General features: G+C 55.8%; 1 protein-coding gene across 1 annotated transcript; it reads left to right on the plus strand.

The window, feature by feature from the left end:
* The first annotated feature begins 3046 nt into the window (after nucleotides 1-3046).
* On the plus strand, nucleotides 3047-27693 carry OGDHL (oxoglutarate dehydrogenase L). Its single transcript, XM_045809945.2, has 22 exons — nucleotides 3047-3250; nucleotides 5360-5518; nucleotides 9443-9545; nucleotides 9965-10080; nucleotides 10213-10367; nucleotides 11123-11269; nucleotides 13071-13161; nucleotides 15540-15719; nucleotides 16885-17013; nucleotides 18067-18246; nucleotides 18545-18697; nucleotides 19239-19341; nucleotides 19905-20033; nucleotides 21091-21241; nucleotides 21735-21862; nucleotides 22471-22649; nucleotides 24202-24273; nucleotides 24361-24486; nucleotides 24587-24659; nucleotides 25987-26150; nucleotides 26343-26497; nucleotides 26932-27693. Exons 1-22 carry the CDS (start codon nucleotides 3047-3049, stop codon nucleotides 27053-27055), a joined length of 3021 nt encoding a protein of 1006 aa, XP_045665901.2. The 3' UTR covers nucleotides 27056-27693.

Genomic DNA, 27693 nt, shown 5'->3' on the forward strand with positions numbered 1-27693 from the left:
GGCCCTTTGTCTCTGACAGTGAAATAAGCACACCCCTCTCTGCCCTTCTCCTTACCTTGGTGTCTGCCTTTTCTTGGGTTCAGCAAACTAGAGTTGGGTTTATTCCTGAGAAAAGCCCACCCAGTTCTCAGAGTTGGGGGCCAGAGTAGGCCTGTAGCAGTGTGCGTCCATCCTGCATTGCTGCCTGGCTTCAAGGTCTTGCGGAGGTCCCTTCCCCTCCTTGGATCTCTGTTAACTGATCTCTGCAACGGACATACTGCAGAGTAGTCCTCACCAGGGCAGCCCAGACAGGGCCTTGTGTGTGGGAGACTTCCTGGACAGCATGTCTGCAGTTGTTACGGTTGTGGGAATGGTGGTGGGGATGTTACTGATCTTGTCCCTAGAGAGGAGACCCCCAAGAGCAGCCCAGAGCAACTGGGGACTGGTCTAGGCAGGTGGTTCACAGGGTGCCTGACTCTGACTCTTTGCTGCTGCCTTTGCCTGTGTAGACAGGACCTGGCAGGGCTGACTGGGGTTCTGACTGAAGTTGGTTCTGTTTCCACCCCTCCAGGGCTTCTGGGTCCTCAAGCCCTACTGGAATGGGGGCAGGGATGTCCACCTGGCTGCCCTCCTACCGGGCTGGGTGAAGGCCATAGCAGTGTCTGTTCATTCAGTGTTTGTCAAACACAGTGTTCCTGCACTAGGCCACTCTGGACACAGCCAGACTTTGTCCCTGCCACCCCAAGCCATCCCATTCCCCTGTGGGGGTGGGCGTGGGGGTGGGTGCTGGCAGGGAGTGCATGTCTGGCTGCGGCTATGGGCAAGCACATGTTAAGGGAAATCTGGGTTTACATCTTGACTCTGCAGTGAGGAGGGCCCAGGTTCTGGAGCCACACAGAGCCCCATCACTCGCCAGCTTAGTCTTTCGGTGCCTCAGTGTCCCTTTTATAATGTGGGGCTACTCTAAAGGCCCACCACTTGGGATTGTTGAGAGGGTTAAGTGAACACAGAATCAGTGTTCACAGACGGTGTGCTCTTAACTTTTATCCTCGCAGTGGATGGTCTTGGTGTCTGGTTTCCTTTGCTTTAGAATGGGGATGATGGAGCTTCCTGGCTTGTTTGGATACTTCTGATGTTCTAGGCCAGTATGTCCTATGGCTCTCCCTCATTGCCTCTGGCCATATGGGCCAGGTCAGCCCTATACTTATATTTGCCCAGGGACAGTCAGAGGTAGAGCAGGGATTGGGACCCGGGCACTCTGATCCCAGAGCCCAGGCCTTCTTCCAGGGAGACCCAGTCCCTAGTGGCCCTTGCTGTGGAGCGTGGAATCATCGGCTGGTGGGCCTGGGCTAGCAGCCCGAAGCTTGAGGGGTTGAGCATGTGGGAAGCTTGGGGCACTGTGGGCTTAAGTTCCATCTGAACCCACCCTCTTCCTCCCTTCACTGGACTATATTTTTGCTTTTTAATTTTACTCTGTTTAGATTTCCTGCTGGTTTCCCGGAGGAGCCTACTTTCCCCCCCTTGAGAAGACCACCCCCTTCTCTCTGCCTCATGTGAGTTTGGAGGGAGAGGGGGAGGAAGCAGGCTGGAAGGGCTTGTAGAAGGGAGCCAGATACTTCTGGTTAAGCTAAGGGCAGGGGTAGGGTTGGGGAGCCCTGTCTGGGGGTATTGGCTCAGGGCTAGGTAGGACCTGGGAGCTGGTTGCGCCCCGGAAGGCATGTTTTCTGGGATGAGTTGTGTAAGGGGAAGCAGGCTCCTCCTGTGTACGTGGCCTGTGATGGGGTGGCTCTGGTGCTGCACCCTCCTTACAGGCTGGGATTCTCTGGGAAGAAGGGTGTTAATGAGGATTCAGGGGATGCTGTTCTGAGTCCAGGCAGTCCTGGGCTAGAGCAGAGGAGGGGCCTCTGCTCGCTGTTGTGGGAGTGGAAGTAGGGAAACAGAGGTCCTACTTTACAAATCCTGCATAGGAGAAGGTGGCCTTAGTGGGCCCTGTCAACCCACACCTGGCATGGATAGGGAGCCCCAGGGCTTGCCAGAATTGGAGGAGGCTCTCAGGCTCTCAGAACTGTCCTCTGGTTGGGCGGGGGCGGGGGGGGGGGGAGTGGTGGTGGTTGAAGAAGCAGTATTTAAAACTGGTTATTTAGGAATTTTCCCTGGCAAAGGGCAGGTGACATAGTGGGGATGAGATGAGCTGCAGGTTCTGTTCCTCTCCAGCCTGGGGAGGCTTCCAGCCCGTATGTACCTCCTGAGCTGTTGGCTCTGAAGGTAGACTCTGGGCGGGATGGTAGAGCCGGAGAGGAGGCTGCCGCTGAGAGCTGAGGGGGCTGCGCATGGGGCCAGGCTTCTGATCTGCCTTTCATTGTTCCCTAGTACTCTTCCCTTCTCTGAGCCTCTGTTTTCCCCACTCTGAAGTGGGCTCATTGAGGCCTGTGTCATTGGCTTTCTGGCCTGGGAGAGTGCTCGGGGCTGGTTTTGCAGTCAGAGGAAGACACTGGTCATTTCTGGTCACAGCGGCCAGAGACCCAGCAGTGCCATAGGCCACCTGAGATAGCGCAGCTCCGCCAGACCCATCTTCAGGCTTTTTCCTGGCCACGCATGGCACACGCCAGCCCCTGAAGGACTCCCTTGCTCGAGTTCCAGGGTGGCCAGCTATGCGGCGCATTCTTTCTTGGGTGTACTGCCTGCGCGTGCCCTGTGACCCTCTGAGTGGGCTCCAGGACCTAGGCCGAGTGCTCCCTGAGGGAGGGCCTGGGTGGTACCCGTCTGTCTATCAGGGTTAGGGGGACAACAGAGAGGGAGTGTGGGCTGGGGTGCACGGGGCATGGCAGGATTGGGGCTCAGGGATGCTGAAGAGCTGTTGGTGAAGTTGACTGAGCTGGGATCTCCCACTAGGCAGTGACCCTGGGAGGGCTGGCAGACTGTCCCATTGTCCTCTGTCCCATCAGTGCCAAGCCCGGGGCTGCCTGCCCAGTAGAACCAACAAATGCCGCATGAGTGAATTGTGGCTGCCCGAGCCTTTGTTCTGGCCCTGTGGTTTTATGCCTCTCCCTCATTGCTTGTGTCCAGAATGAGTCAGCTGAGACTGTTGCCCTCCCGGCTTGGGGCGCAGGCCTCAAGGCTCCTGGCCCCACATGACATCCAGATGTTCAACTGGCGCAGCAGGTCGTCGGGGCCACCGGCCACCTTCCCAAGTGGCAAACGTGGAGGCAGCTCCAGTTACATGGAGGAGATGTACTTCGCCTGGCTGGAAAACCCCCAGAGCGTGCACAAGGTCGGCACCCCCTGCCTGCCTGCTATGCAGGAGGGAAGCTCCTGGAGCTGGGCTGTGGAGGGCGTCGTGGGGAGAAGCGGCTTGCCTGCTGTGTGCTCTTGGGCACGCTTCTTTGCCTCTCAGCTCCTCCAGCGTCCCTGTTTATAAAAGCCTTGTCCTGGTGTTGGGTGAGGAGAGTCCGCTGCTTTCCTGTTGCTGAACCGCCGGTAGGTGGTGGTCTGGCCTGAGAAGCCACGGTCCTGTCCTGCTCAGCCACGCCTGGTCTGAGACCCGCCGCTGCCCCCTTGGTCATGCTGTGCTGTTGCCAGCGGGCTCTTTGTTGTGTAGTCGGGGCCAGAAGTGTTCATATAGGTACCGAGCTGATAAATACCTGCTGATGGTAAAAAAAAAAAAAAAAATCAGATGACAGGCCAAGGAGTGAGACGTGTAGCTGCTCTCCCCCCCTCTTCACTCGCCCTTGGAGGAAAGTGATAACATGACTCAAAAAGTGTGGGGTTACATAGTAAAAAGTCTCCCTCCCAGTTGATCCCCTGTCTGCTCAGCTCCCACCTGTGTGTCCCTCAGTTCATTCGTAGCTTGTTCTGTATCCTTTCAGAGAGTTTCTTTAGGTACATTTATTGCAAACATAAGTCAGTTCCCCCCTTTACACAAAAACAGCGTCTCCAGGCTCTCTTCCTTAGCGTATTAGCACACATCTCCAGGGTTTTCCATGTCCGCGCGTCAAGAGCCTCATTGTTCCTTTTTCCAGCTGCGTAGTGTTCCGTCCACACTTGTCCCCACTGACAGACCTCTTGCCCATTTCCAGTCCCCGGCTGTCACAACCAGTGCCACAGGGCATCACTTAGTCCATTTGTCATCTTGTCCGTGCCGCTATCTGCAGGCTCAATTCCCAAGGTGGAATTGTTGTCACAGAGGCTCTGTGTATATCATTTTGACGGACATTGCCAAATTGCTTTCCAGAGGGCTTGTGCTGCCTGGTTCTCTCGAATGGGGGTGTGGAGAAGAAAACACTTGTGTTCTGCTGGAACACGGGGTGCTTGTGCCTATGCACGTCTGCTTTTGGCTTCTACAGAACGGTAGCAGTCACGTCCTCTTCTGCGTGGTTCACTTTGCAGTCACGTATCTTGGGGATATTCTAGATCCATAGTAATAAATGCCCCTTCTTTTTTTTAAGACTGTATAATCTTCTAGACTCTAAATGTACCATCATTTGTTTAACCTGTTTCCTATTGGTCACCACTTAGGTTTTTTTAAAAAGATTTTATTTTTATTTTTTATTTTTTTAATTATTTTTTTAAAATACTTCATTTTTTTTAAAAAAAGATTTTATTTATTTATTTGACAGAGAGAGACAGCCAGCAAGAGGGGGAACACAAGCAGGGGGAGTGGGAGAGGAAGAAGCAGGCTCCCAGCAGGGAGCCCGATGCGGGGCTTGATCCCAGGACCCCGGGATCACGCCCTGAGCTGAAGGCAGACGCTTAACGACTGAGCCATCCAGGCGCCCCAAAAGATTTTATTTATTTATTTATTTATTTTTTAAAGTAATCCCTATACCCAACGTGGGGTTCAAACTTACAACCCCAAGATCAAGAGTCCCATGCTCTACCAACTGAGCCAGCCAGGTGCCGCTAGATATTTTTCTTCGTTGTCACTTTTAGAAACAGTCCTGTAGGGAACATCTTTGTATGTATATCCAGGCACACCTGCATAAGTACATCTGTGGAGTGAATTACTAAAATGTAATTGCTGGTTCAAAAGTTACATTCATTGAAGATGTTGAGGGCATGCTTGCCAAATTGCCCTCTTGCCGACCCACAGTGTGTGAGGGGATGTTTCCCCAGGGTAGAAGCCCCTTTCACATCTGAGGCCTCTGGGTCACAAGTTAGAGTCTTCCCCCAACACCCTTCCAAGCTGGGAACTGAAGAGATCTGGGCTTTGGGTTGGGGGACCCTGGGCTAGTTGTAAGAGGTCTCGGCAGAGTCCTGGGAAGGTCCTAAGGGCTATAGTGGTGAAGGAACACCCAATACCGCCTGGGGCCCCCAGGCAGGGCCACCCCCCTCTCTTTCCAGGCCCTGACTTGACTGTTTCCTTGCTTCTGCCTCTGCCCAGTACTGGGACAGCTTCTTCCGAAAAGCCAGTGAGGAAGGCGCCTGTGACCCGACTCAGCCACGGTTCCCCGAGAGCAGGCCAGCAGTCTCGAGTCGGACCGAGACCAGCAAGCTGGTAGAGGACCACCTAGCTGTGCAGTCCCTGATCCGGGCCTACCAGGTGAGTGGCTGGGAGGGCCCAGGCTTGGAGGCGGGACTGGCTTCTAGCGTGTGGCCACGTGCTGTTGGAAGGGGACTGGCTCAGCTCCAGTGTCATTTCCAGAGAGCCCTTCCCTGAGTCCTCTGGTGGGTGGCTCTCTCTCTTCCCATTACTCGTCATGTAACGTTCACATTGCTCACCAAACCCTGGTATTTTGTTTGTGGTCTTTCTCATGGAGTGCTGTCTGTCTCACATACCACTATGCCCCAAGCACCTAGAAGAGTACTTAGTAATCAATTTCGGTAAAGATCGGATGAAAATCGAGTAGATTGACCCTTGTTAATGTCTGTTTTCTCTTCTTGACTGAGCATTCCAAGAGGACTGGGACTGATATACAGCAGGTGCTTAATTAGGGTTTACAGAATGAATGAACGGATAGTTCAGTAAAGAGCTCGTTCTCTACCAGCTGCTCTGTTCTGGAGACTTCGGCTCTCCCCTGCTGGGTCCCCAGGCTGGGCCCCCGCTCTGACAAAGCCTCTTGATGAGGTTCCATATTCTTGGTCTTGACTGAACAGGACTAATTAGAGGGCTGCTCTGGGTGTTCCCTCCATAACAAGTATAATCATTTGGGATATCTCTGGGAATCAGTGGCAGAAAGTATTTCATAAGAGCAACTTGTCAGGCAGACATCCAGAAGGAAGGGCTAGGGCATTCCGGGGCCCTTGGCAGATTCCATGGGAAGGAGCAGCAAGCCACGGCAGGAGCCAGGGGAGGGGGAGGCCTTAGCAAATGGAAACGACGACTTGTCTCTGAACGAGGCACTCTTTGGGGTGGCAGCTGCCCTTCCTGTGCACCAGTGGGCAGGACTGGCCTTCCCTGCTGGCCTGAGGACCTACGGATTGTGGGCCACCTGCAAACAAAAAAAGTAGTAATTGTTCTCCTTGGCTGGCTGAAAGACTCAGAAAATGATCTAACCATTTACTTTGAAAACCAAGAACAAAGAACATAAAACTCCACGTTAAATACAAGGTAACATTCATGCTGCTGCCTCAAGGCCTTGTCCTCTCCGCTCAGTTCCCAGCTCTTCAGCTGCTCTTTGTTCTTTAGCCAAGACGAAGCACTGGAGAGTCCTTCCAGGGGGGTAGTGTCTGAGTTCAGCCATGTGACTGTGCTTTGTAGGGTAAAAATCTGCCAAAGGCCATGCCTGATGTGGGTGAGTTCCTACCAGGCGGGCCGCAGCTCCTTGCAGCCCTGGAGGAGCGAGCGCTCTTGTTTGACTCCTCTACACACAGTAGTGGAAAAGCCCCACACTTACTATTGTGGACATGTTCAAACAGAGAAGAGCTGGAAGAATTGTGTAGCAGATCCCACCCCCTTTAGTCGAGGGCCAGTCTTGATTCATCTGTTACCACCTCGGGCCCTCACCTGCTGGCCGCCGATGATTTTGCACCAAATCCCGGACATAGCATTTCATGGGTTGAACATTTCAGCACGTTATTTCTGTAGACAAAAGCTCTTTAAAAATGTGCCGTGATAGCACTGTCGCACCTAAAAATGTTAACAATAATCCTTAAGGTCATCAGATATCCAGGTGGTATTCACGTTTGCCTGTTTGTCTTATGATTTTACTGCTTGAATGAATCAGGATCCAAACAAGGCCATAGGTTGTGCTAAGCTGATATGGTTCTTAAGTCTCTTGTGCTCTACAGCTTCCTCTGTGGTTTTGTGTATGTGTTCCCCTTCCTTCCTTCCTCCCTTCCTTCCTTCCTTCCTCCCTCCCTCCCTCCCTCCCTCCTTCCTTCGCTCCTTCCTTCCTTCCTTCCTTCCTCCCTCCCTTCCTTCCTCCCTTCCTTCCTCCCTTCCTTCCTCCCTCCCCTCCCTCCCTCCCTCCCTTCCCTTCCTCCCTTCCTTCCTTCCTTCCTTCCTTCCTTCCTTCCTTCCTTCCTGTGTGTGTAAGAAACCAGGTTGTTTGTGCTGTAGAGTTTTCCTGAGTCTGGGTTTTGCTGATTGCATCCCCATGGTGTCACTTCATCTGTCCCTTTGTCCCGTGTAATTTCTGTAAATTGGTAATTACATCTAGAAGCTTTATCCAATATAGATCTGATTTTTTTGGTTTCAAAATCAGCTTCCTGGTGGTGATGGGTACTTCATCAGTTAGCAGCTTGGATGATTATTTCCTGGACACATTAATTCATTAGGAGTGGTAAAAAGGGCGATAATCTATTTCTACCTTCCTTTGTTTATTACGTGAAATGCTTCCATCAGGAAAAACTTACTTTGTTAACCGCATTTATCCTGAGGTACAAATTGTATGGGAAAGGCAGGATCAGTGCTTGATTTTTCTTTTTATTGGCTGATTTTCAAAAGTGTGAGGTATCCTCCAAAGATGGTCCATGAAGGTTTTTCTTCTTTTAGTATGATATAAATGTATGAATTTAAACCTATTTGATGAGTTTTAATCTGTTGTAGATCCCATCCTTCCCATTGTCCGAATGTGTCCTTGTTCCCTGCCCCAGCAGTGTTCAAGCACCCCTTTGCTCTCTGGTATACAGGAGGCTCCGAGCGCGTCTTGTGCATTTCTGGCCAGCCCTGGACCAGCCAGGTCTTCAGGGAGTGCCCGGAGTGTCCCTGCTATGGTCTGGTTGGGACTTCCGGGACCTTTCCGTGTTTAGAGCCAGGAAATAATATACTGTTTTTTAAAGATAACACATTTATGGGTTTATATTGATCCTTCCACATACTTCAGACACAGGATGTAGGGTTTGTTCTTGTCCTCATTAATCTTAGGTCACTGTCTTCTTTTAAAGATGCCCAAAGTAGAGGTTCCCACAGACATCAGTACAATGACTTGCTTGATTTTCCCACAGTCTACACACTGCAGTTTTACAATATAACTCTAGGGGCGCCTGGGTGGCACAGCGGTTAAGTGTCTGCCTTCAGCTTAGGGCGTTATGGGATCGAGCCCCACATCAGGCTCCTCTGCTATGAGCCTGCTTCTTCCTCTCCCACTCCCCCTGCTTGTCTTCCTTCTCTCGCTGGCTGTCTCTATCTCTGTCGAATAAATAAATAAAATCTTAAAAAAAAACCAATATAACTCTAATACTACCACTACTGATTGGTAATAGAAATGAATTTATAATATTTTTTTTCTTTCTATTTGCCTTCTGGGGATATTCTGTTAGTCAACTGCATAGTTATATGACCAAATGGATGCATGAATTCATTTGTTTTGTTCTATATTAATTTTTTAAAATTAATTTTGTTTTATAGTGGTATAAAATATTTGCAAGATTCCAAAATCAAATCTTCAAAGCAAAATGTATTCTTAAAAGTCTAGCTTCTAGCCCTGGCATTCTACCCTGTTTTGTCCTTTTTCCACAGATAATAGTTTTTCTTATTTTATGATATATTCTTCTAATGCATATATTTATTTGTATACATACAAATATATGCATTTATATTTACTTGAATCTCCTCTTAGATAATGGAGAGTTTGCCACACAGACTTTTCTACAGTTTGCTTTTTCACTGAACAGTATTTTGTGGAGATTACCTCATTGCAGCAGATAGGAATTTTTTAAATTATTCTTAACAGTTCTATAGTACTTCCCTGTGTGGATTTCCCATATTCATATGCCAGCCTGCTCTTGATGGACATTTGGGAAGTTTCTAGAATTCTGTGACTGCCAATACAACTATAGCTAATCCTTTTACGTGTGCATCCTTATTTTTGTAAGCTGCATGTTGTGCTTCTAAACGGATTTGAGCTCCTGCCACCTTCGTGCTCGTGGCATCGGCACTGTGCACTGGCTGCGTGCTGGAGCTATGTAGAAAGTTGAGATTCGGAAGTGGGAAGTCAGGGGCCAGTGCCCAGAACGTGGCTTTGGGTGAGGGTCTGTCCATCTGTGTCCCAGCCTGGCCCTAACCTTTTTCCCTTTCTCCCAGATCCGGGGCCACCATGTGGCCCAGCTGGACCCCCTGGGCATTCTGGATGCAGACCTGGACTCCTTTGTGCCCTCAGACTTAATCACAACCATCGATAAATTGGGTGAGCGTTCCTGCTGCTCCGCCAGCACCCGAGCCAGCTGGTGCCTGTGGCCCAGTGAGGGGCTCTGGGGCTGACTTGCCTCTAGGCCTGGGGACCAGCCATCAGCCCTAGCGGCTTTCTTTTCAGCTTTGCCCATCTGCCTCACTGTGCTGTCTCCCCTTCTTCCGTAGCTGGCACACCGTGCTCAGCAAGCTCGAGACTTGTCCGAGGCCCCCCCCTTCCCCCCCACCTGCGGTACAGGCTGGGCTCTGACTTTCACCCTCCCTGGACCCTGCAGACAGAGTCCTTGAGCTTTAGGCTAGAGCTGGTGGGAGGGTGCCGGGGACACTGTTGGAAGGTCTGGGGATACTACCGGGCCCCACCTGGGCCTGACCCCTCCCGCCTCCCCTCTGCTACCTGGGCTGTGTGCGCCTCCTCAGCCTTCTATGACCTGCGGGAGGCTGACCTAGATAAGGAGTTCCAGCTGCCCATGACCACCTTCATCGGGGGTTCTGAACATACCCTGTCTCTGCGGGAGATCATCCGGCGCCTGGAGGTGAGCACGGGCAGGTGTGTCAGGAACCCTTGCTGGCACTCTCTGGAGCATGCGAGAGGGAAGGAGGGTGCTGCCTTTTCAGGACGTTGTCCCTCTTCCCGGCTCCTTGTGCGATCCTTACTGTTCCCCCAGAGCACCTACTGCCAGCACATCGGCCTGGAGTTCATGTTCATCAATGATGTGGAGCAGTGCCAGTGGATCCGGCAGAAGTTCGAGACGCCCGGCGTGATGCAGTTCTCCAGTGAGGAGAAGCGGACCCTGCTGGCCCGGCTGGTGCGCTCCATGAGGTCAGGCCCTCAGCACCACCCTGGATGGCTGCAGTGGTTGGAGGGGCTGCTCCAGAGCTGTACGAGATGTCCCAGGCCCTGGCCAAGAAACTAGGATCAGTGGCAGGGGGAGTCAGGACGGGATGGGCCTCATCCCCTGGCCTTGGGGAAGCCCGTAGGAGCAGCACGGCGGCCGGTGGGCCGGGACGGGCTCCAGGGGAACATGACGGCAGGGGCAGAAGTGGCAGAAAGTGGCCGTGGGAATGTTTGGACAGAAAGCTGTCCCCACGTGGAGTGAGTGTAGCAGCGCCTCCCTGCAGGTGGGACTCCCCCTGGCTCTGCCCACCGGCCATCCGAAGCTGGGTAGACCAGGGCCGCAGGGGCCGAGACGAGCATGGGGCTCAGCTGCTGGGTGCGGAATGGATCCCTGGTGGTGAGGCGCAGGCTGGAATATGAATTGAGTGGTGAAGGGGTCTTTGGGGTGTGGAGAGGCAGCCTTGTGTTGTGTGTGTGTGTGTGTGTGCAGGATGCTGGGTTGGGAGCAGGGGGAGGGGGAGAGAGGGTGATAACTGGATTTGGGTGAGGCAGAGGTCTTTGGTTAGGCTGGGTCCTCTGACCTACGCTCATTGTTGATGGATATTGGTGGCAGGTCCTGATTACGCACTGGGAGGTGACTTCGCAGCTTCCTCTGTCCCGGGCATCTGGCTCTGGCCCTCATGAATAGCCCCTGTGAGCCCCAGCCCCTCCATCCTCTCCCTTCTCCTCTCCCCATGCAGATTTGAAGACTTCCTGGCCCGGAAGTGGTCCTCCGAGAAGCGATTTGGCCTGGAGGGCTGTGAGGTCATGATTCCCGCCCTCAAGACCATCATCGACAAGTCCAGTGAGATGGGGATCGAGAATGTCATCCTTGGGATGCCACACAGGTGGGCCCCCTTTCTGCTCCTCCACAGCCTGTCTATTCTCCGGGCCCAGCAGAATGAGGTGGAAGGGAGAGGATGAAAATCAGAGCAGGGGTTTGGGTGGAACCTGGGGGTAGAGGTAGGATGGCCTAGAAAGTTCTCAGTCCCCCAGCCCTAGGGTCTGCTCATCACGAAGAGTTAGGCACTTGGCCAAAGGCACATGGAGGCGGGGACTAACCATGTTTGCTCAGACTTACTTTCTCTCTCCCCATGTTGCCACCGTCCCCAGGAGGGCCAAAATTTCAGAAAAGGGGTGTATCTTGCTTCTTGAGGTTCCTGTGGAGGGGCGTGCCCCAGGGAAGTGAGGGTAGGGCCTGGGCAGGTGGCCTTCATTGGCATCCCCTGGAGGGGGGATCTCTGGGGGTGAGCTGAGGGTTTTTCCCCCGGCTACAAGCTGACCGCAGTTTCCCTGAGACCTTGATGGACTTGAAAGGCTGGCCTGGCAGCCGGGTGCTAGCCTCTGAGCTGGAGCCTGTAGACTAGTGAAGAATACAGCCTGGGGACAGAGTCAGGGTGGCCAGGGCCCCTGTGGAACGGGGTGTAAGAGGACATGCTGAGCAGTCTCGGAGGCAGAGCCCCAGCATTTCTTGTGACCGTTTGCATCTGCTCACGGGTGAACCAGTCCCGGACTGCATCCAGATGCAGTGTGAGAGGGTCCCCATCCTGTGGGCCGGCCTGCCAGGAGCCTGGGTTGTCTGTCACAGCTCCTTGCTCTGAGGGGCCCAGAAATGCCCAGTGTCTTGTCAGAGGGTCAGGCAGAGCTGGCCCAGTGCTGTGCGATCCCACACACGTGGCTTCAGTGGATCTCGGGGAGGATGGCTCTGGGCAGTCAGGGGCAGCTCTGGGACTGTATGGTGGTGCTGGGCAGGCTCCCAGCCTGAGGAGGGCTCTGGGAGCCAAAGGGCTGTTCCAGGCCAGGCCGCCATAGTTGGGGGTGGGGGGAGGGTTTAAGGCTGGAGGACTTTGCCCAGAGGAGCTGAGGGTTGTTCATTTAGCTCCTTTGGCCTCATAGCTCTACCCCCACAGAACATAGGTGAGGCTCACCTGGAAGAGGGCTGCCCTTCTGTCACAGGGCCATGTGGAGCTGGATGTTGGGCCAGGGTGTGTGCAGGCCTGGGCTATGGGGGGTGAGTTCTGAGTCTTCCCCTGTGCCCTGATCAGCCTGGCGCCCACCCCTGAATAAACTGCATCCTGATGGGAAGTCCAAGCTGGACTAGAGAGTCCCTGGTCTCTGGCTGCTTTCCTACCCCTACCCTTAGACCTCAGCTCCCCTGGACAGGTCCCCTGGTAACTCCTGACCTTGGGATCAGTCCAATCCCCTCTTCCCTGTCCTGCTGCAAGACACTGCTGGCTGAGCCGGGAGTCATGTATGAGCAGCTGTGATGCATTAGCAGATTGGGGTTGAGGTACTGGGTTAGGCTCAGCTTCTGGGGCGGTGGTGGTGCGGAGATGGGGGGCAGGGAGGTAGGGGCGTGTGGGGGAGTGGAGGCATGTGCATCCTTCCATGAGGCTGGGTGGCTTCTGCTTATGAGGGCCTCCAGAGTCTGAGTGAGATGTACAGGGGTTTCTGGGGGAGCTGGCCGGCTAGAACCACTCCCCTGCCTTGTAGATTGAGACAGGGTGTAAGGGTTGGCCTCCCTTGGACTGTACGGGGAGGGTTCCCCTGACCCCCATGGTAATTCTGATAGGCCCCGGAGGGCAGGAGTGTGGGGACGCTGGGGCCTGTGGGGGGAGGTGGCCTGTGTCTGACCACCTGTGGCTCCAGGGGCAGGCTGAATGTGCTGGCCAACGTGATCCGCAAGGACCTGGAGCAGATCTTCTGCCAGTTTGACCCTAAGCTGGAGGCGGCAGATGAGGTAGGTGCCAAGCCCTGGTCCCAGATATTTGGGAGGTGGACTAGGGAGGGGCTGGACCAGGCTCAAGCAGACCTGGAGATGGATGGATCTGCAGAAAAGTGGGAGAAAAATGGGTATGTTTGTGTGAGGTCACGAAGGTGTTTTAGACTGGGTGCTATCATCTCTGGCAGCTGGGAAAGCCCTCAGGTAATCTGGACCAACCTCCTTATTTTCAGCTAGGGAAACTGAGGCCTGGAGAGGTGCAGGGAAGGGCCTAAAGGCATTTACTTTAGCTGCGTGACCTGACTCTGTACACAAGGTCCTGTCAACCAGCCCAGAAGGGTCTCTTCACTCATTGGTTTGCTCAGGACAGCCTTGGGAGACCGGAACAGCTTCCTGTGCCCATTGCGGAGCAGAGGAACCACTTCTCTGCTCACACCCCTGTTCCTGGTCTGCACATATGTTAAGCACGTCTCATGCCCTAATGCCTTCACTCACGCTGGGCCTGAGCACAGATGGCCTTCCTGTCTTCTCTGCTCTTTGCCTCTTTCACAGCCCTGCCTGACTCCCCTTTGGGTGGCTGTCCTGGTCCTCGAGGCAGCAAGCCCATCACTCCCTCCTCTGTACCCTTTTTCCGCTCAGTACCATCTGTCTTCTGGCCTTCTCCAGCCTGTGCACACATGTGTGTCTGTTTTCCTCTGTAGGCTGGTAGCAGGATGAGGGCAGGGACCTCATCCCCGAAGCTCCAGCACCCGGCGCAGGTGCTTGGTTTGGTAAACTGAACCGCAGTAAATGGCTGCTCCAAGGTCGTCTGGTACATTAGGCAGAGCAGGACTAGAATCCACATCTGCTCGCTTCCGGCCCAGAATCTCCCCAACATGCTGTTCGTTTTGCTTATCAGAGATCAGAGCACTCGCTCTAAAGGCCCCTTCATCTCTCCCGGCCTCAGTTTGTTCTTCTGTAAAATGGGGATGAAAACCCCTGCCCCAGGATCATTGTGAGGAATCAAAGAGATGATGTGTGTGAACTGTGTGAAGCCTGGTCATAAAAAAAGTATTTACTATTTTTTTTAATTAAAAAAGAAATATGAGCATTGTTAAAAAAAGTGTACGCGGTGAGAATAAGTTCCCCTCGTGAGACCCCTTGCCTGCTCTTCAGAGGCTCCTCTGTGCCCAGTTTTTGTTTGTGTTAAGGTGTGTACTTCCAGAAGTGTTCCACACAGGTCCAGACACACAGATCTGTCCGGTACAGTCCTGTTTGTAAAAGGCCAGGGGAGCCGCTTGTGACAGCACTCGGCACCTCGCAGTTTTCACTGAACGAGCTGTCGCTGCTTCATGCGGCACACGGGCGCTCCCTGAGCTTTGAGCGTGCCACTGGGTTACGCCCCCCAGTCGAAGGGCATTAAGCTGCTGAATGAGTTTCCTTGCACGCATGTGTGAGTACCTTGTTAGATGGGGTCTGAGAGATGCAGTGGCCAGACTAACTTCCCCCCAGAGAGCTTGAGGATGCCAGTGAGCCCACCCCCAGCACATGTGAGGGTCCCGGGTCCTTGTCCTCCCTTACTCTGCCAAATCTTTCTGTCTTTGTCAATATGACAGATGCAAAAATGATTGCATTTTAACATCTTTCTTTGTTATGAAGTTAATCGAGTATCTTTTTGCATATTTTTAAGCCATGTACATTTCCTTTTCTCTAAATTCCTCTTCATGGCTTTTGCTCGTTTTTCTACGGGATTTGCGGCTTTGACTTACTGATTTGTGAAAATGTCATATATTGAGGGTGTTAGCCCTTTGCCTGCAGTTGTCTTATGTTTTTCTCAGCTTGATTTTTCCCCCCAACACGGTGCGTGGGTTTGCTTCCCCCCACCCCGGCAGATTTATTAAATTTTAGCTGCCTTACTTTTTATGGCTTCTGAGGTCTGTACGTTGTTTGGAAGGGCCTTCCCTACTCCAAGATCATAAAATATATGTTGTTTTTCTCTGTTATACTATGGCTTCACCGTCTTCTATGCATTATTGGTTTCTTTGGTGTAAGGGATTAGGTACGGGTTCAGCTCCAGTATTTGCCCAGAGGCCACGCCGCTGTTCTTAACAGCACCTTCGTTTCTCTGCTTGCACTGTCATTAATGCTGAGGACGGTAGTTGATAATGTCGAGGGACTCTGAAGAGGGAGCTTGTCTGGATTCCGAGCCAAGGCAGGGGAACTTGCCTGCCTTTCTCAAGGAGGGGTAGTGTGTAGGGGTGGGAGGGCAAGAAGAGGGTGTGGGGCAGGAATAGCACAGCCTTCCCAGGGAGCAGGATCCCAGGGATGTCCCAGCCCCACTGTGGGCTTGCATGTCTACTTGTCTGCCTGTCTGCGATGTGAGGGCTGGGTTCCTCATCGCCCACCTCAACCTTCAGGGCTCTGGAGACGTCAAATATCACCTCGGCATGTACCATGAGAGGATCAACCGGGTCACCAACAGAAATATCACTTTGTCCCTCGTGGCCAACCCTTCCCACCTGGAAGCCGTGGACCCTGTGGTGCAGGGAAAGACGAAGGCAGAGCAGTTCTACCGAGGGGATGCCCAGGGCAAGAAGGTGAATTCATCTAAGGGGGTGCGCCCTGAGGGGCTGCATCTGAGCGCGGGGCTCTGAGGAATGGGCTTTGAGGGCTGAACTCTGAGAGAGTAATAGTCTCTGAGGGGTGGGCTGTGAGGACTGGGCTCTGAGGGTGGGCTGTGAGGTTGGGCTCTGAGGTGGGCTGTGAGGGATGGGTTCTGAGGGAGGGCTGTGAGGCGTGGGTTCTGAGGGAGGGCTGTGAGGGATGGGTTCTGAGGGTGGGCTGTGAGGCGTGGGTTCTGAGGGTGGGCTGTGAGGGATGGGTTCTGAGGGGGGGCTGTGAGGGATGGGTTCTGAGGGAGGGCTGTGAGGGATGGGTTCTGAGGGAGGGCTGTGAGAGGTGGGTTCTGAGGGAGGGCTGTGAGGGGTGGGCTGTGAGGACTGGGCTGTGGGGCGTGGGTTCTGAGGGAGGGCTGTGAGGTTGGGCTATGAGGGTGGGCTGTGAGGGATGGGTTCTGAGGGTGGGCTGTGAGGCGTGGGTTCTGAGGGTGGGCTGTGAGGGGTGGGTTCTGAGGGAGGGCTGTGAGAGGTGGGTTCTGAGGGAGGGCTGTGAGGGGTGGGCTGTGAGGACTGGGCTGTGGGGCGTGGGTTCTGAGGGAGGGCTGTGAGGTTGGGCTATGAGGGTGGGCTGTGAGGGATGGGTTCTGAGGGTGGGCTGTGAGGCGTGGGTTCTGAGGGAGGGCTGTGAGGACTGGGCTGTGAGGCGTGGGTTCTGAGGGAGGGCTGTGAGGTTGGGCTATGAGGGTGGGCTGTGAGGGATGGGTTCTGAGGGTGGGCTGTGAGGGGTGGGTTCTGAGGGAGGGCTGTGAGGGGTGGGTTCTGAGGGAGGGCTGTGAGGGATGGGTTCTGAGGGAGGGCTGTGAGGCATGGGTCCTGAGGGAGGGCTGTGAGGACTGGGCTGTGAGGGTGGGCTGTGAGGGGTGGGCTAGGAGGACTGGGCTGTGAGGGGTGGGCTGTGAGGGGTGGGCTGTGAGGGGTGGGCTAGGAGGACTGGGCTGTGAGGACTGGGCTGTGAGGGGTGGGCTGTGAGGGGTGGGCTAGGAGGACTGGGCTCTGAGGAATAGGGCTTGGATCTTTGCACTGTAGGGCGCAGAGCTGGGCTGCACAGGCTCAGGCTCCTCCTGGCTCACATCCTGCCCTGCAGGTCATGTCCATCCTGGTTCATGGGGATGCTGCCTTCGCTGGCCAAGGTGTGGTGTATGAGACCTTCCACCTGAGTGACCTGCCCTCTTACACCACCAATGGTACTGTGCACGTGGTTGTCAACAACCAGGTGAGGACCTGGGCTGCCTGGCGGGCCTCGGCAGTGTCCCCCATTCCTAAATTCCAGGTAGCACTTCCGGGGGAAGTGTGAGATGATCCTGGTGGTTTTGTTTTTTTGTTTGTTTAAGATTTTATTTATTCGAGAGAGAGAGCGTGCGTACGAGAGTGAGTGGGAGGAGGAGCAGAGGGAGAGGGACAAGCAGACTCTGCGCTGATCACGGAGCCCTATGCAGGGCTCAGTCTCACCTGAGATCTTGACCTGAGCTGAGACGAAGAGTCTGACACTTAACCGACTGAGCCACCCAGGTGCCCCGAGATGATCCTGGTTTTAATCCCAAAGCTCTGCCACTTCCCGGCGTGTGACTTCAGGCAGGATCCCTGCTCTCCCCAGCCTGGTCTATGAAATTGGTGTGTGTCTTTATACGTGTACATGTAAATATATATACACACCATGGAGAACGTTGTAAGGACGAAGGCATACAGGCGTAACTAGCACAGATGCTGGACGTGAAACGAGATGCTACTGTTAGCTCTCTAGGAACCAGTCAGTCTTAGAACACAACTGTCACAGGCCTTTGCTCGTCGGGCGGCTATGCTTACTAATAGCTCTTCTGAGCCTATAAAGCCCTGGGATAATTGCTTTATTTGCATTAAGTCATTTAATTTTCACAGGATAACCCTGTGAGGTAGTATTTAATGAGCCCTTTTAACAGATGAGGAAACTGAGGCTTTGGGGATTTGAGTACCTGGCGTAGCATTGCACGCATAGAAGCTGATGGGACTGGCAGTTAGCCAGGCCTGCGCTCTTACTTCCACTGTAGGAAATGTAGGAAAAAAGAGCAGGCATGATTTCCTTGGTGTTGCTGCCATCGCCGTAGGACCTGCTGCTGTGCCTGATCGAGGAGCCATTTATTCTCCCCCCTCCTGTGCCGTGTACCTCCTGATCACAGCGAACGAACCTCGAGGCAGAGATCCCCCCCATTTTCTGGACCCGCCGGTCTCCCAGGCAGGCAGTGCCTGTCTCGCTCTCCAGAGGCGCTGTCCATTCCTCCTGCTTCTGCAGATTGGCTTCACCACAGACCCCCGCATGGCCCGCTCCTCGCCATACCCCACCGATGTGGCCCGTGTGGTCAACGCGCCTATCTTCCACGTGAACGCAGATGACCCAGAGGCCGTGATATACGTGTGCAGTGTGGCAGCCGAGTGGAGGAACACGTTCAATAAAGATGTTGTGGTGGACTTGGTGGGTTTGGCGCTGAGACCAGGGTTGGGGGGAGGCGGTGTGTGTGGCCAAGCGGGCCAGGTCTGCAGTGTCTTCGGCGGTGAGGGCGGGGAGTGCTTCCCGGCTGGAAGGTTTAGTGCCACCGAGAGAGTCTGTGCAAAGGCTTGGAGGTGGGGCTTTCCGTGATACGTGGTAGTGGGGGGCTTTCAGGGGCCTGGAAGGGTGTGTCCTGCCAGCTGCCCCACCCCCTGTCGTGCAGTGACTAGGTCTGCACGGCCCGGGGGCAGGGACTGAGCCCCTCTGCACGCTGTCCTTGCAGGTCTGTTACCGCCGGCGTGGCCACAATGAGATGGACGAGCCCATGTTCACGCAGCCGCTCATGTACAAGCAGATCCACAGACAGGTGCCTGTGCTGAAGAAGTACGCAGACAAGCTCATTGCTGAGGGCACAGTCACCCTGCAAGAGTTCGAGGTGGGCAGGCAGGCTGATGGACGCCTGAGATAAGCCTCCGGCAGAGCCGGGATCCTGGAGTAGTTGCTGGTGTTGGCAGTGATTTCAAGAAGTAGCCAATATGGTCTTTGTCCCCAACAGCCCCTAGTTGTCAGGGAGACAGAGAACCAAAGACATTTACAGCCTGGTGGGACAGTGAATGTTGCCATGTGGGGGAAGCTCAGCCTCAGGCAGGAGTCCAGGAAGGCTTCCTGCAGGAGGCAGCCCTGAGCTGGGTTTGTCCCCACAGTTATCTATGGATCCATTGGTCCTCCTGCTTTGAGAGAGCTCTGAGAGCAAGCACTGTGAGTCTTTTTCTGAGCCTCCTCCAAGTCCCTTGCTGAGCAGGAGGGATCCCCCTGAGCTCTGAGACTTTAGCCCCTGGCCACAGGGTCCCTGCAGGCCAGCAGACAGATCGTTCTAGAATGTGGTGTAGGGGACCAGGGCTTAGAGTCCAGGTTGATCCAGCCTCTGGCTATCCAGCCCATCACTGCCTTAATCCTTGCATTCACCCTGATTTCAGGAAGAAATCGCCAAATATGACCGGATCTGTGAGGAGGCATATGGCAGGTCCAAGGATAAAAAGATCCTGCATATAAAGCACTGGCTGGACTCCCCCTGGCCTGGTGAGTTCCCCCTGGCCCTGTGAGTGAGTGGTGTGTGGCTGAGAGTGATTCACCGGGGCCTGGGACCCGGACTGCGGTGGTCCTGGGTGAGAGCGGTCATGGCCCAACCCAGAGGCTGTGGGCTCCATCCCTGAGACTCCTGAGGCTGGGGGGGCTGATTCCTGCAGGTGGGGATGGGTCGGGATACAGGAGAGATGGCATTGCCCTGGGAGCATATGCAACCAGCTGTTTGCTGGGAAGGGAGGGCTGAGCCAAAGCAGGTGCATGCCAAAGTGGAGAGAGCCTGGGGGAGGGTGCTCAGAGAGCCTCCGTGGGGTGCAGCTAGATGGCTGTGACTCTGGGCCCAGGGAGCAGCCCCCACAGGGGCCCAGGGGAAGATGATGGGTTGGTGTAGGAGCTGGAGCTGTGGCTGTCAGCCCTCACAGGTCCTGAGGGTGGGTCAGGGTTTGAGTGCAGGTGGGATTAAGGAAGAGGTGGGCCCCTGAGTCCTGGGAAGGCAGGCTGACCAGGGGATCTGAGGCCTGACCACCACCCAAAAGCACACAGAGTCTCTGCCCTCTCAGGCTTCTTCAATGTGGACGGGGAGCCCAAGAGCATGACGTGCACAGCCACAGGCATTCCCGAGGACGTCCTGACCCACATTGGAGAAGTGGCCAGCTCCGTGCCCGTGGAGGACTTCCAGATCCACACCGGTGAGGCTACTGTGCAGGCTCCAGCGTGTGTCCCATGGGAGATGGCGCTCAGGGTCGGGGGGCCTGGTTTGTGTCCCCGCTTGGTGGTTGGCAGGTCAGCTGAGCTCTTGGAGCCTCTCTGGCACTCTTGTGAGGTGCCCACGATAGTAGTGAGAGGTGTGCCCTCATACCACAGTGAGAGGACTCAGGGCGGGCAGGTGGGGAAGCCATGCTCCCTGCTGGGTGCCAGTGACCGAGGCTTATGTTGGGCACCTTGGATTTTCCCAGTGCCTTCGCTGGGGTTGTCTGTGGGTCGAACAGAAGGAGAGCAGGGAAGCAGGGGCTTCCGTGGAGGGACTGCTTGGGTCTGGAATGTGGGGATGGGCAGGAGTGCTGGGGCTACTGGTGGTCTGGATGGATGAGAGCGGGCGAGCCTGCCGCTCCTGGTGAACCTAGGCTAGTAGGTGGGTGCTGGCTGTGCGTCTTGGCTGGGCAGCCTGGAGGGCCCCCGGGGTGGCGTGGGGTGCCTGCATACCCCCTGCCCGGCCTGTGGGATTCTTCCACCATGTGCAAGGTGGCCCACGCGTCTTGGGGTGCCTGCTCGGTGTGCACGTCACATGGGGCCTGTACAGGTGTAGGGCCACAGGAGCCCCGCTTGGGCTGGGTGCCTGGGCTCAAATCCAAACATCTCTATAGTGGTGTGGTCATGCGTGAATTAATTTCCTCTTCTGAGCCTCAGTCTCCTCATCTGGGGAGTGGGCACAGTCAGCACCATTCTGTGGCAGGTGACCTATGAGGAATGTTCCTGACTCAGTGCACACAGTGTCTGCATGTGGCAGATGCTCACTTAGTGATGCTTGTTCCTTCTTCCCGAAGGGAGGGACGTTGGTGGTGGGGGGATGGTGGGCCCAGGCCTGCTCATGGAGTGGGGGTGCCAGAGGAGGGCTGCCTGGCATTGGGTTCCCTGTGATCTGCCAAGGCCCTGCTCTGTGGGACGGTGTACACTGAGTACATATACACCCCCCGGCTGGGGTGGCCAAGCCCCTGCATCTCTCAGGCTGGCTGTTCATTCCTGCAGGCCTCTCTCGAATCCTGCGGGGCCGTGCGGACATGACCAAGACACGGACGGTGGACTGGGCACTGGCAGAGTACATGGCCTTCGGCTCCTTGCTCAAGGAGGGCATCCATGTGCGGCTTAGCGGGCAGGATGTGGAGAGGGGCACGTTCAGGTGAGGGGGGGAGAGTGGTCTCTGGGCGCTGGGGCCCCGTGGGCATTAGCCTTGTCCTCGTCGACCCCACAGGATTGCTGAGAGCTTATCTGTGCCTGGGGTCTCCCAGAATCAGCCCAAGAGCTCTGGAGTGGAGCTGGCTCTTCCTCCTTTTCCTGGACCATGTCTGGGGAGGCCTTATGTGGCTGGGGTAATCACAGGTAGCCCCATCAGCCTCTCCAGCCCTTGCTCTTGGGTCAAGTCATCAGAGGGCTGCTTGGCCACCTCTCTGACCCCGTGGGATTACCACTGGGAAGGGAGGCTACCTGGAGGAGAGACCAGATTGCTCTGGCTTCCCAGGGACTTCTTGGTGTCGCTGTCCTCTGGCATTCTGTCAGGTTTCCTGGCACAGTGACAGAGGCTTGCCTGCCTCCTGCTGCCTGGTCCACCCGCTCTGGGTGAACAGGTGGTAATCCACCTGCCCTCCATCCCTTCCCCATCTGTCTCTCTCCAGTCACCGGCACCACGTTCTCCATGACCAGGAAGTTGACCGGAGGACGTGTGTCCCCATGAACCACCTTTGGCCTGACCAGGCCCCCTACACTGTGTGCAACAGCTCCCTCTCAGAGTATGGAGTCCTGGGTGGGTCAGAACTCTGCCTGCAGGTCAGGCAGGCCCTGCGATGCCTGGGGACCAGAGAGGGTCTTGCACCCCATGCTGTCCTATGTTTATTGTTTTGACCATGACCACCTAGCAGCTCTATCTCAAGAGCCCCTCCCTAGGCTCTGGGCTCCCAGGACTGTGTCCCCTGTACTCTTTCTTCCTTGGCTTGACCTTTAGCTGGCCTGCTTCCTCCCTTACTGCCTCCTCCCAGAAGCAGGAACCCTGCAGAGAGCAGCCCCCCACCCCATCCCTTCCCCTCTGTGGCACTGTACATATTTTGGGGGATTCCTCTTGGCAGATGACTCCTGCTGCCTCCCCAGGGTATCTTTGGACTTGGCTTCAGGTCTAGATAAGGCTAAACCTGGCCATACGTGAGGTTGGGGCTGAGGGTGGCATCTCTGGGCATATTGTCAGCTGCCAGGAAGGAAGATTCTGGCCTTTGAGCCCCAAGGAGTCTGCTGGCTTTTACTGGCCTGCTGGGAAGGATGGGTGGAGGCAGGGAGAGTGTATGAACAAGGGCTGGGCTTGACCGGAGCCACTGCCACTTGGTGACAGTGTGCGGTGGCCTCTCTGTGTCTTCTGTTTAGGCTTTGAGTTGGGCTATGCCATGGCCAGCCCCAATGCCCTGGTCCTCTGGGAGGCTCAGTTCGGTGACTTCCACAACACGGCCCAGTGCATCATTGACCAGTTCATCAGCACTGGCCAGGCCAAGTGGGTGCGGCACAATGGCATCGTACTGCTGCTGCCCCATGGCATGGAGGGCATGGTGAGGGCCACGTGGTGGCCGGGGGCCCGAAAGGCTCTGGGGCACCTGGGAGAGGGGGGGTGGACCCCTGGCTGCTTGCAGGGTTGGGGGTGTTTTCCCTCCAGGCCCCGGGAACACATGGGTCTGCTCTGGGTGGGGCCTGCCTACGTCTGTGCTGCTGCTGTCACTAGCGATAGAAGTAGCCGGCACGGCGGAGGGTTTGCTCTGGGCCAGGCGCTGTTTCACACCCTCTCTATGGACTCTCCCAGTCCTGACAACGTATTAATGAAGTAGCTCTTGTTCCCACTTTCCAGATGAAGGAAACTGAGGCTGAGAAGTAGAGTGGCTTGCCCGAAGTCACCTAGCTAGAAGCTGGGACCCGAACGTAATGCTGGGTAGTGCTGCCTGTCCTCTGGTCTTCTCCCGAGCGGTGGCACAGAGGGAAGACGGGGGGTGTGCAGGCCACTGGGGAGGGAGAGGGGGGAGCAGAGCCCTCAAGACACCTTGGTGGGTGTGCAGCCCGACCAGGTAGGGGATGAGTGGGGCCGTGCTGGCTGCAGGGGCAGCAAGGAGCGGGGTGCGCGGCCTCTATCCTGGCTCTGTGACCTGGGGCAAGGCCTTCCCCACCCTGGATGGTTGGGCTGCTGTGCACGTCCCTGAGGGCCTGTCCCGCTTGGACTGGTCACCTAGTCAGGGGCTGATCACTCGTGTCAGAGCCAGGATTCGCGGTGCTGAGCATTTCCGCGCCCTGTGTCGTCCTGTGGAGTTCTTACAGCTGCACGGGGCGGTCAGTCCTGTTTCCCATGTCACGCTTGAGGAAAGAAGTGGAGGGACCTGCCCCAGGGCATGCAGCTGGAAAGGCACAGGGTGGAGCTTGAGCCAGGCTGGGTGGGGAGGGTGGGGCAGCCTGATGGGTGCCTGTGGCGCTGGGTCATTGGGGTTGTGGGACAGGTCACCCTCGTCCCATGGGAAGCCACCTTGGAGGTCCGTGTGGTGGTGTCTTGCTGCTGTCCTGGAGCAGAGCAGCCCACATGGGCGAGGGCAGGAGTAGGAGTCGGTCATGGCTTCGAATCTGCCCCTCGTGGCTGAGTGACCATGGGGTTGTTTCTTAATCTCTTTGCCACTTACCTTCATCTGTAAAGTGAGGAAACATATCTACACCACGGGGCTGCTTTCAAGATTTGTGAATAATGTGTATGGGGTCCATAGAACTGTACCTGACACACAGCAGGTACTCAGTAAATGGCAACTGCCAATTCCAGAACATTCTGGAAAAAGCATCTCACCTTGGCCTTTTTACCTGTTCTTCCTGGCCCACATGTTCACATGTGCTGGCTCTGACCAGACCTTCCTCTGAAGACATCCTCTCCACTCTTCTCCCACATTCCTGGTTCTTTACTGTGGTTTGGGCTCCAGAGAGAGAGGGCACCTCCTCTAAGAAGCCACCCAGACTTTCCCCTGTGCCCTGGGTCCTGGCAGAGCAGGTGTCTGTCCTGTGTGACACTTACCGTGCCGGCAGCAGGGGCAGCGAGGAGCAGGGTGCCAGTCTGTGCCATGTGGCACTTGCTTTCAGGGCCCAGAGCACTCCTCAGCAAGGCCGGAGAGGTTCCTGCAGATGAGCAATGATGACTCCGACGCCTACCCCGTAAGTGCTGCACTCCCTCCCCCAGGGCCAGGCCAGGGCATGGGCGCCACAGGTGGGCCACCTCCCAGCCGTACCCTGGCCCCCCAGGTGTTCACAGAGGACTTCGAAGTGAGCCAGCTCTATGACTGCAACTGGATCGTCGTCAACTGCTCCACACCAGCCAACTATTTCCACGTGCTGCGCCGCCAGGTCCTGCTGCCCTTCCGTAAGCCGGTGAGCTGCCGCCCTGCTCAGCGCCACGGCAGTGCGGGGCCAGGGGCGGGAGCTCTGGCCGCTGGGGCCGCCGGCAGCTGGGCACGTGTTTCCCTTCCAGCTGATCATCTTCACACCCAAATCTCTGCTGAGACACCCAGAGGCCAAGTCCAGCTTCGACCAGATGGTATCCGGTAAGTGCCCAAGCGTGCCGGGGAGGTGGCCGATGGGGGGCCTGGTGGCTCCTAGGACTCTTGTCCTCGCCTCCGTCCATGTCTCTGTAGCACCTCCTGGCTCTGTCCCCGCCAGTGGCCGGGCTGGGAGGTTAGCGTGGTAGCCAGCTGACATGGTCCGGCTTGGCTCACTTGGGCCAAGAGCCGGGCCCACCTGGCTGTGCTGGGGGCGCTGAGAGGTGGGAGGCCTGGCGCAGGTCTGCCTAGCATGGCAGGGCACTGAGTGTCGTGCATGTATTCAGCTGTTTTTACTCCTGAACAAACAGACATTGCTGGCCCTGGGGACCCGGTGCCGCTCCAGGAGCTTTCAGACTCCTTTACCTAGGAGTTGAGGGTCGGATAAAGCATCTGAAGGACCAGGTGTTAGAATTGAGATGTGATCCAGGGGAGGGTCAGGGAGGGGCCAGGGTGGGGCCCTGAGGCTCAGCAGAGCAGAGCCGTGTGGGAAAACAGTCCCGGGTAGTAGGGGGAGTGGCAGGTGCTGGCCAGGAAGGGAGTCGGCAGTACGGACAGGTGTTTTTCACCCGTATGTGTTTGGGCATCCCCTCAAGTGTTGGCAGGTGACTAAGCTGGCGGTTCAGAGCTCCGGCCTCGGCCTTGTGGACCTCCAGGCCTGAGCACCCGGCGCTAGCTTTTCTCTGCTGGGCACTGGCAGCCAGTTACCTCACCTGCAGTTTGGGGACACTAGAGTGGCTTCCTCAGAGGTTCGCTGCTGCATGCTTGGCTTGGTGCCTGGTGTGTGGTGTGCGCCCAGGAAGGAAGAATGTGCAGGGAGACGGGGCCTTGGCTGCAGGGCTGAGGGAGGGAGGGACGAATGTGCGGCCGCCTCCCAGACAACTGCACACCTTCTAGCTTGGTGATTCGGTGGCTGAAGTGCAGGCAGGAGGTGAGCGTGACTGGATGGGGAGCAGGTTTGGGACAGACATTGAAGCCATCGGATGGAGACTTGATGCCACCTTCTCTGTCCCCTCCAGGGGCTCTCCCCATCATATGTGCCCCCCCGCCACAGCCTGTCACTTTAAATGTTCATGTTCCCAGGGCCGTGCCCTTGGCTCCAGCCCGTCTATACCCTTCTCCCTGTGATGTCTCAGGGTGTCATCGGTCCCCTGCTCCATGGTTTGGCTCAAGAGGTGCCCCGTGCAGCCACAGCTCCAAACCTGGGGTTAGTCTCAGTGGCCAGGAAGAGCCTGGGGGTGACAGGGATGCAGGCCTGGTTCTCAAGCTGTCCTGGCCGAGTTGTTGTGCTTCTGGGAGCTAATGCCCCTGCCGTGTCCCGTCGGATCTTCAGGGACGAGCTTCCAGCGGGTGATTCCTGAGGACGGGGCTGCGGCACAGGATTCTGAGCGGGTCCGGCGGCTCATCTTCTGCACCGGAAAGGTGTACTATGACCTGGTGAAGGAGCGGAGCAGCCAGGGCCTGGAGGAGCAAGTGGCCATCACGCGGCTGGAACAGGTGCACCTAGCCCCTTGCCAAGTTGGGGTAATGCACCGGGGCAGATGGCCAGCCCCCTGGCTGTGGGCAGCATAGCTGGCAGGGCCAGGCCTGGGCCTCACAAGGGATGCCGAGGCCACTCTTCTAAGGCGCTGGCCGTGGGCACACCCCCCTTCCCCTGGCTCTACTCTGCTTTCTCCCTGCCTTCCCCAGATCTCTCCATTCCCCTTCGACTTGATCAAGCGAGAGGCAGAGAAGTACCCAGGCGCAGAGCTGGTGTGGTGCCAGGAAGAGCACAAGAACATGGGCTACTATGACTACATCAGCCCGCGCTTCATGACCATCCTGAGCCGGGCGCGGCCCATATGGTACGAGGCTGGGTGTGGGTGCCTGCCACCTACCCCTTACCTCCTCTGGGCCCAAGGGACTCTGGGGGCCTGAGGCCCCATCCTGGCTCTGCCTGCCCCATTGGCTGTGTGAGCCAGAACTGGCCACTGCCCTTCTCTGGACCATATTGGAAATTGAGGGGATGGGTCCCATAGTCCTTGCGGGCTTTGTGACCGTTGATGACAGATCAGAGACCCTGGCAGTTCACCTTGTGGAGAGTAAACCTTTGTTTTTGTTCTCCAGCCAGAACTGAACGAGAGAACCTCGTTTGATCTTAGGCCAGTCACTTAGCCTCTGGGAGCCTTAGGTTCTTCGTCTCTACAGCAGAGTGCTGGTCAGGATTAGACCGGATGCAGTCCTCGGCAGTGGCTAGGCCAGGCCCAGACCTCCCCTTGACTTGTCTCTTCTCCCCCAGGTACGTTGGCCGTGACCCAGCAGCTGCACCAGCCACAGGAAATAGGAACACTCACCTGGTTTCTCTGAAGAAGTTTCTGGATACTGCCTTTAATCTCCAGGCCTTTGAGGGCAAGACATTTTAGAGCTGGCAAGGCCCAGCTGGGTCTTGATGTGGGACTGGCTGGGGTCATGGGGGCTGGCAAGTGGTGGGATGGATGGTGGTCCTGCCCAGGAGAGGGGCTGTCTAGAGCTCCAGGAGAAAACAATACTCACCTAAGTGATTAAGGCCAAAGAGTAGGCACTGCTGGCTGCAGTCTTAGGCCACCTTGGGCCATCGTGTTTATGTCAGAATCTATTAGGACCGAGCAAGCCAGAGGGGCCTGATAGATGGGCTGTCGTTCGGGAGTGTTTCCCCACTGGCCCTGGTCTTTCTGAAATTTTTGTTTGGCTTCTCCATCTGCGCTGTTCATGTCTCTGCGGACAGCCATGCGGGAACCCATGTCTTTGGTCCCTCTCTCCATCCTGGCAGATCTGGCTGCTGCTTACCCTGTCCTTGTTCATCTGTAGATTCAAGGAATATTCCCTTTTGTGCTCTTAGAAATAAAGATTTCAGCAATAACAACCAGGCGAAGCAAAACCGTGCCAGGTGAGTTATATGTGCTCTGTTTCATGGGGCGTGTCATAATGAGGTATGTCAGCTTCTGTGTGAAATATAGCCGCAGCTCATGTGTACCAAAGTTGAAAACCAAATAACAAGAGAAATAAAAAATGCTTAAGAGAG

The sequence above is a fragment of the Ursus americanus genome, chromosome 6 (assembly GCF_024610735.1).
Source record: "Ursus americanus isolate L20-20 chromosome 6, mUrsAme1.1.p, whole genome shotgun sequence".
Classification (NCBI taxonomy): Eukaryota; Metazoa; Chordata; class Mammalia; order Carnivora; family Ursidae; genus Ursus; species Ursus americanus.

What these genes read in the sequence shown, in the direction of transcription:
- OGDHL (XM_045809945.2), top strand. Translation starts at nt 3,047, where the DNA reads ATGAGTCAGCTGAGACTGTTGCCCTCCCGGCTTGGGGCGCAGGCCTCA. An exon ending in GGGATGCCCAGGGCAAGAAG is followed by an intron (nt 15,720 to 16,884) that starts GTGAATTCATCT and finishes CCTGCCCTGCAG; the next exon opens with GTCATGTCCATCCTGGTTCA. An exon ending in AGCCGGGCGCGGCCCATATG is followed by an intron (nt 26,498 to 26,931) that starts GTACGAGGCTGG and finishes CTTCTCCCCCAG; the next exon opens with GTACGTTGGCCGTGACCCAG.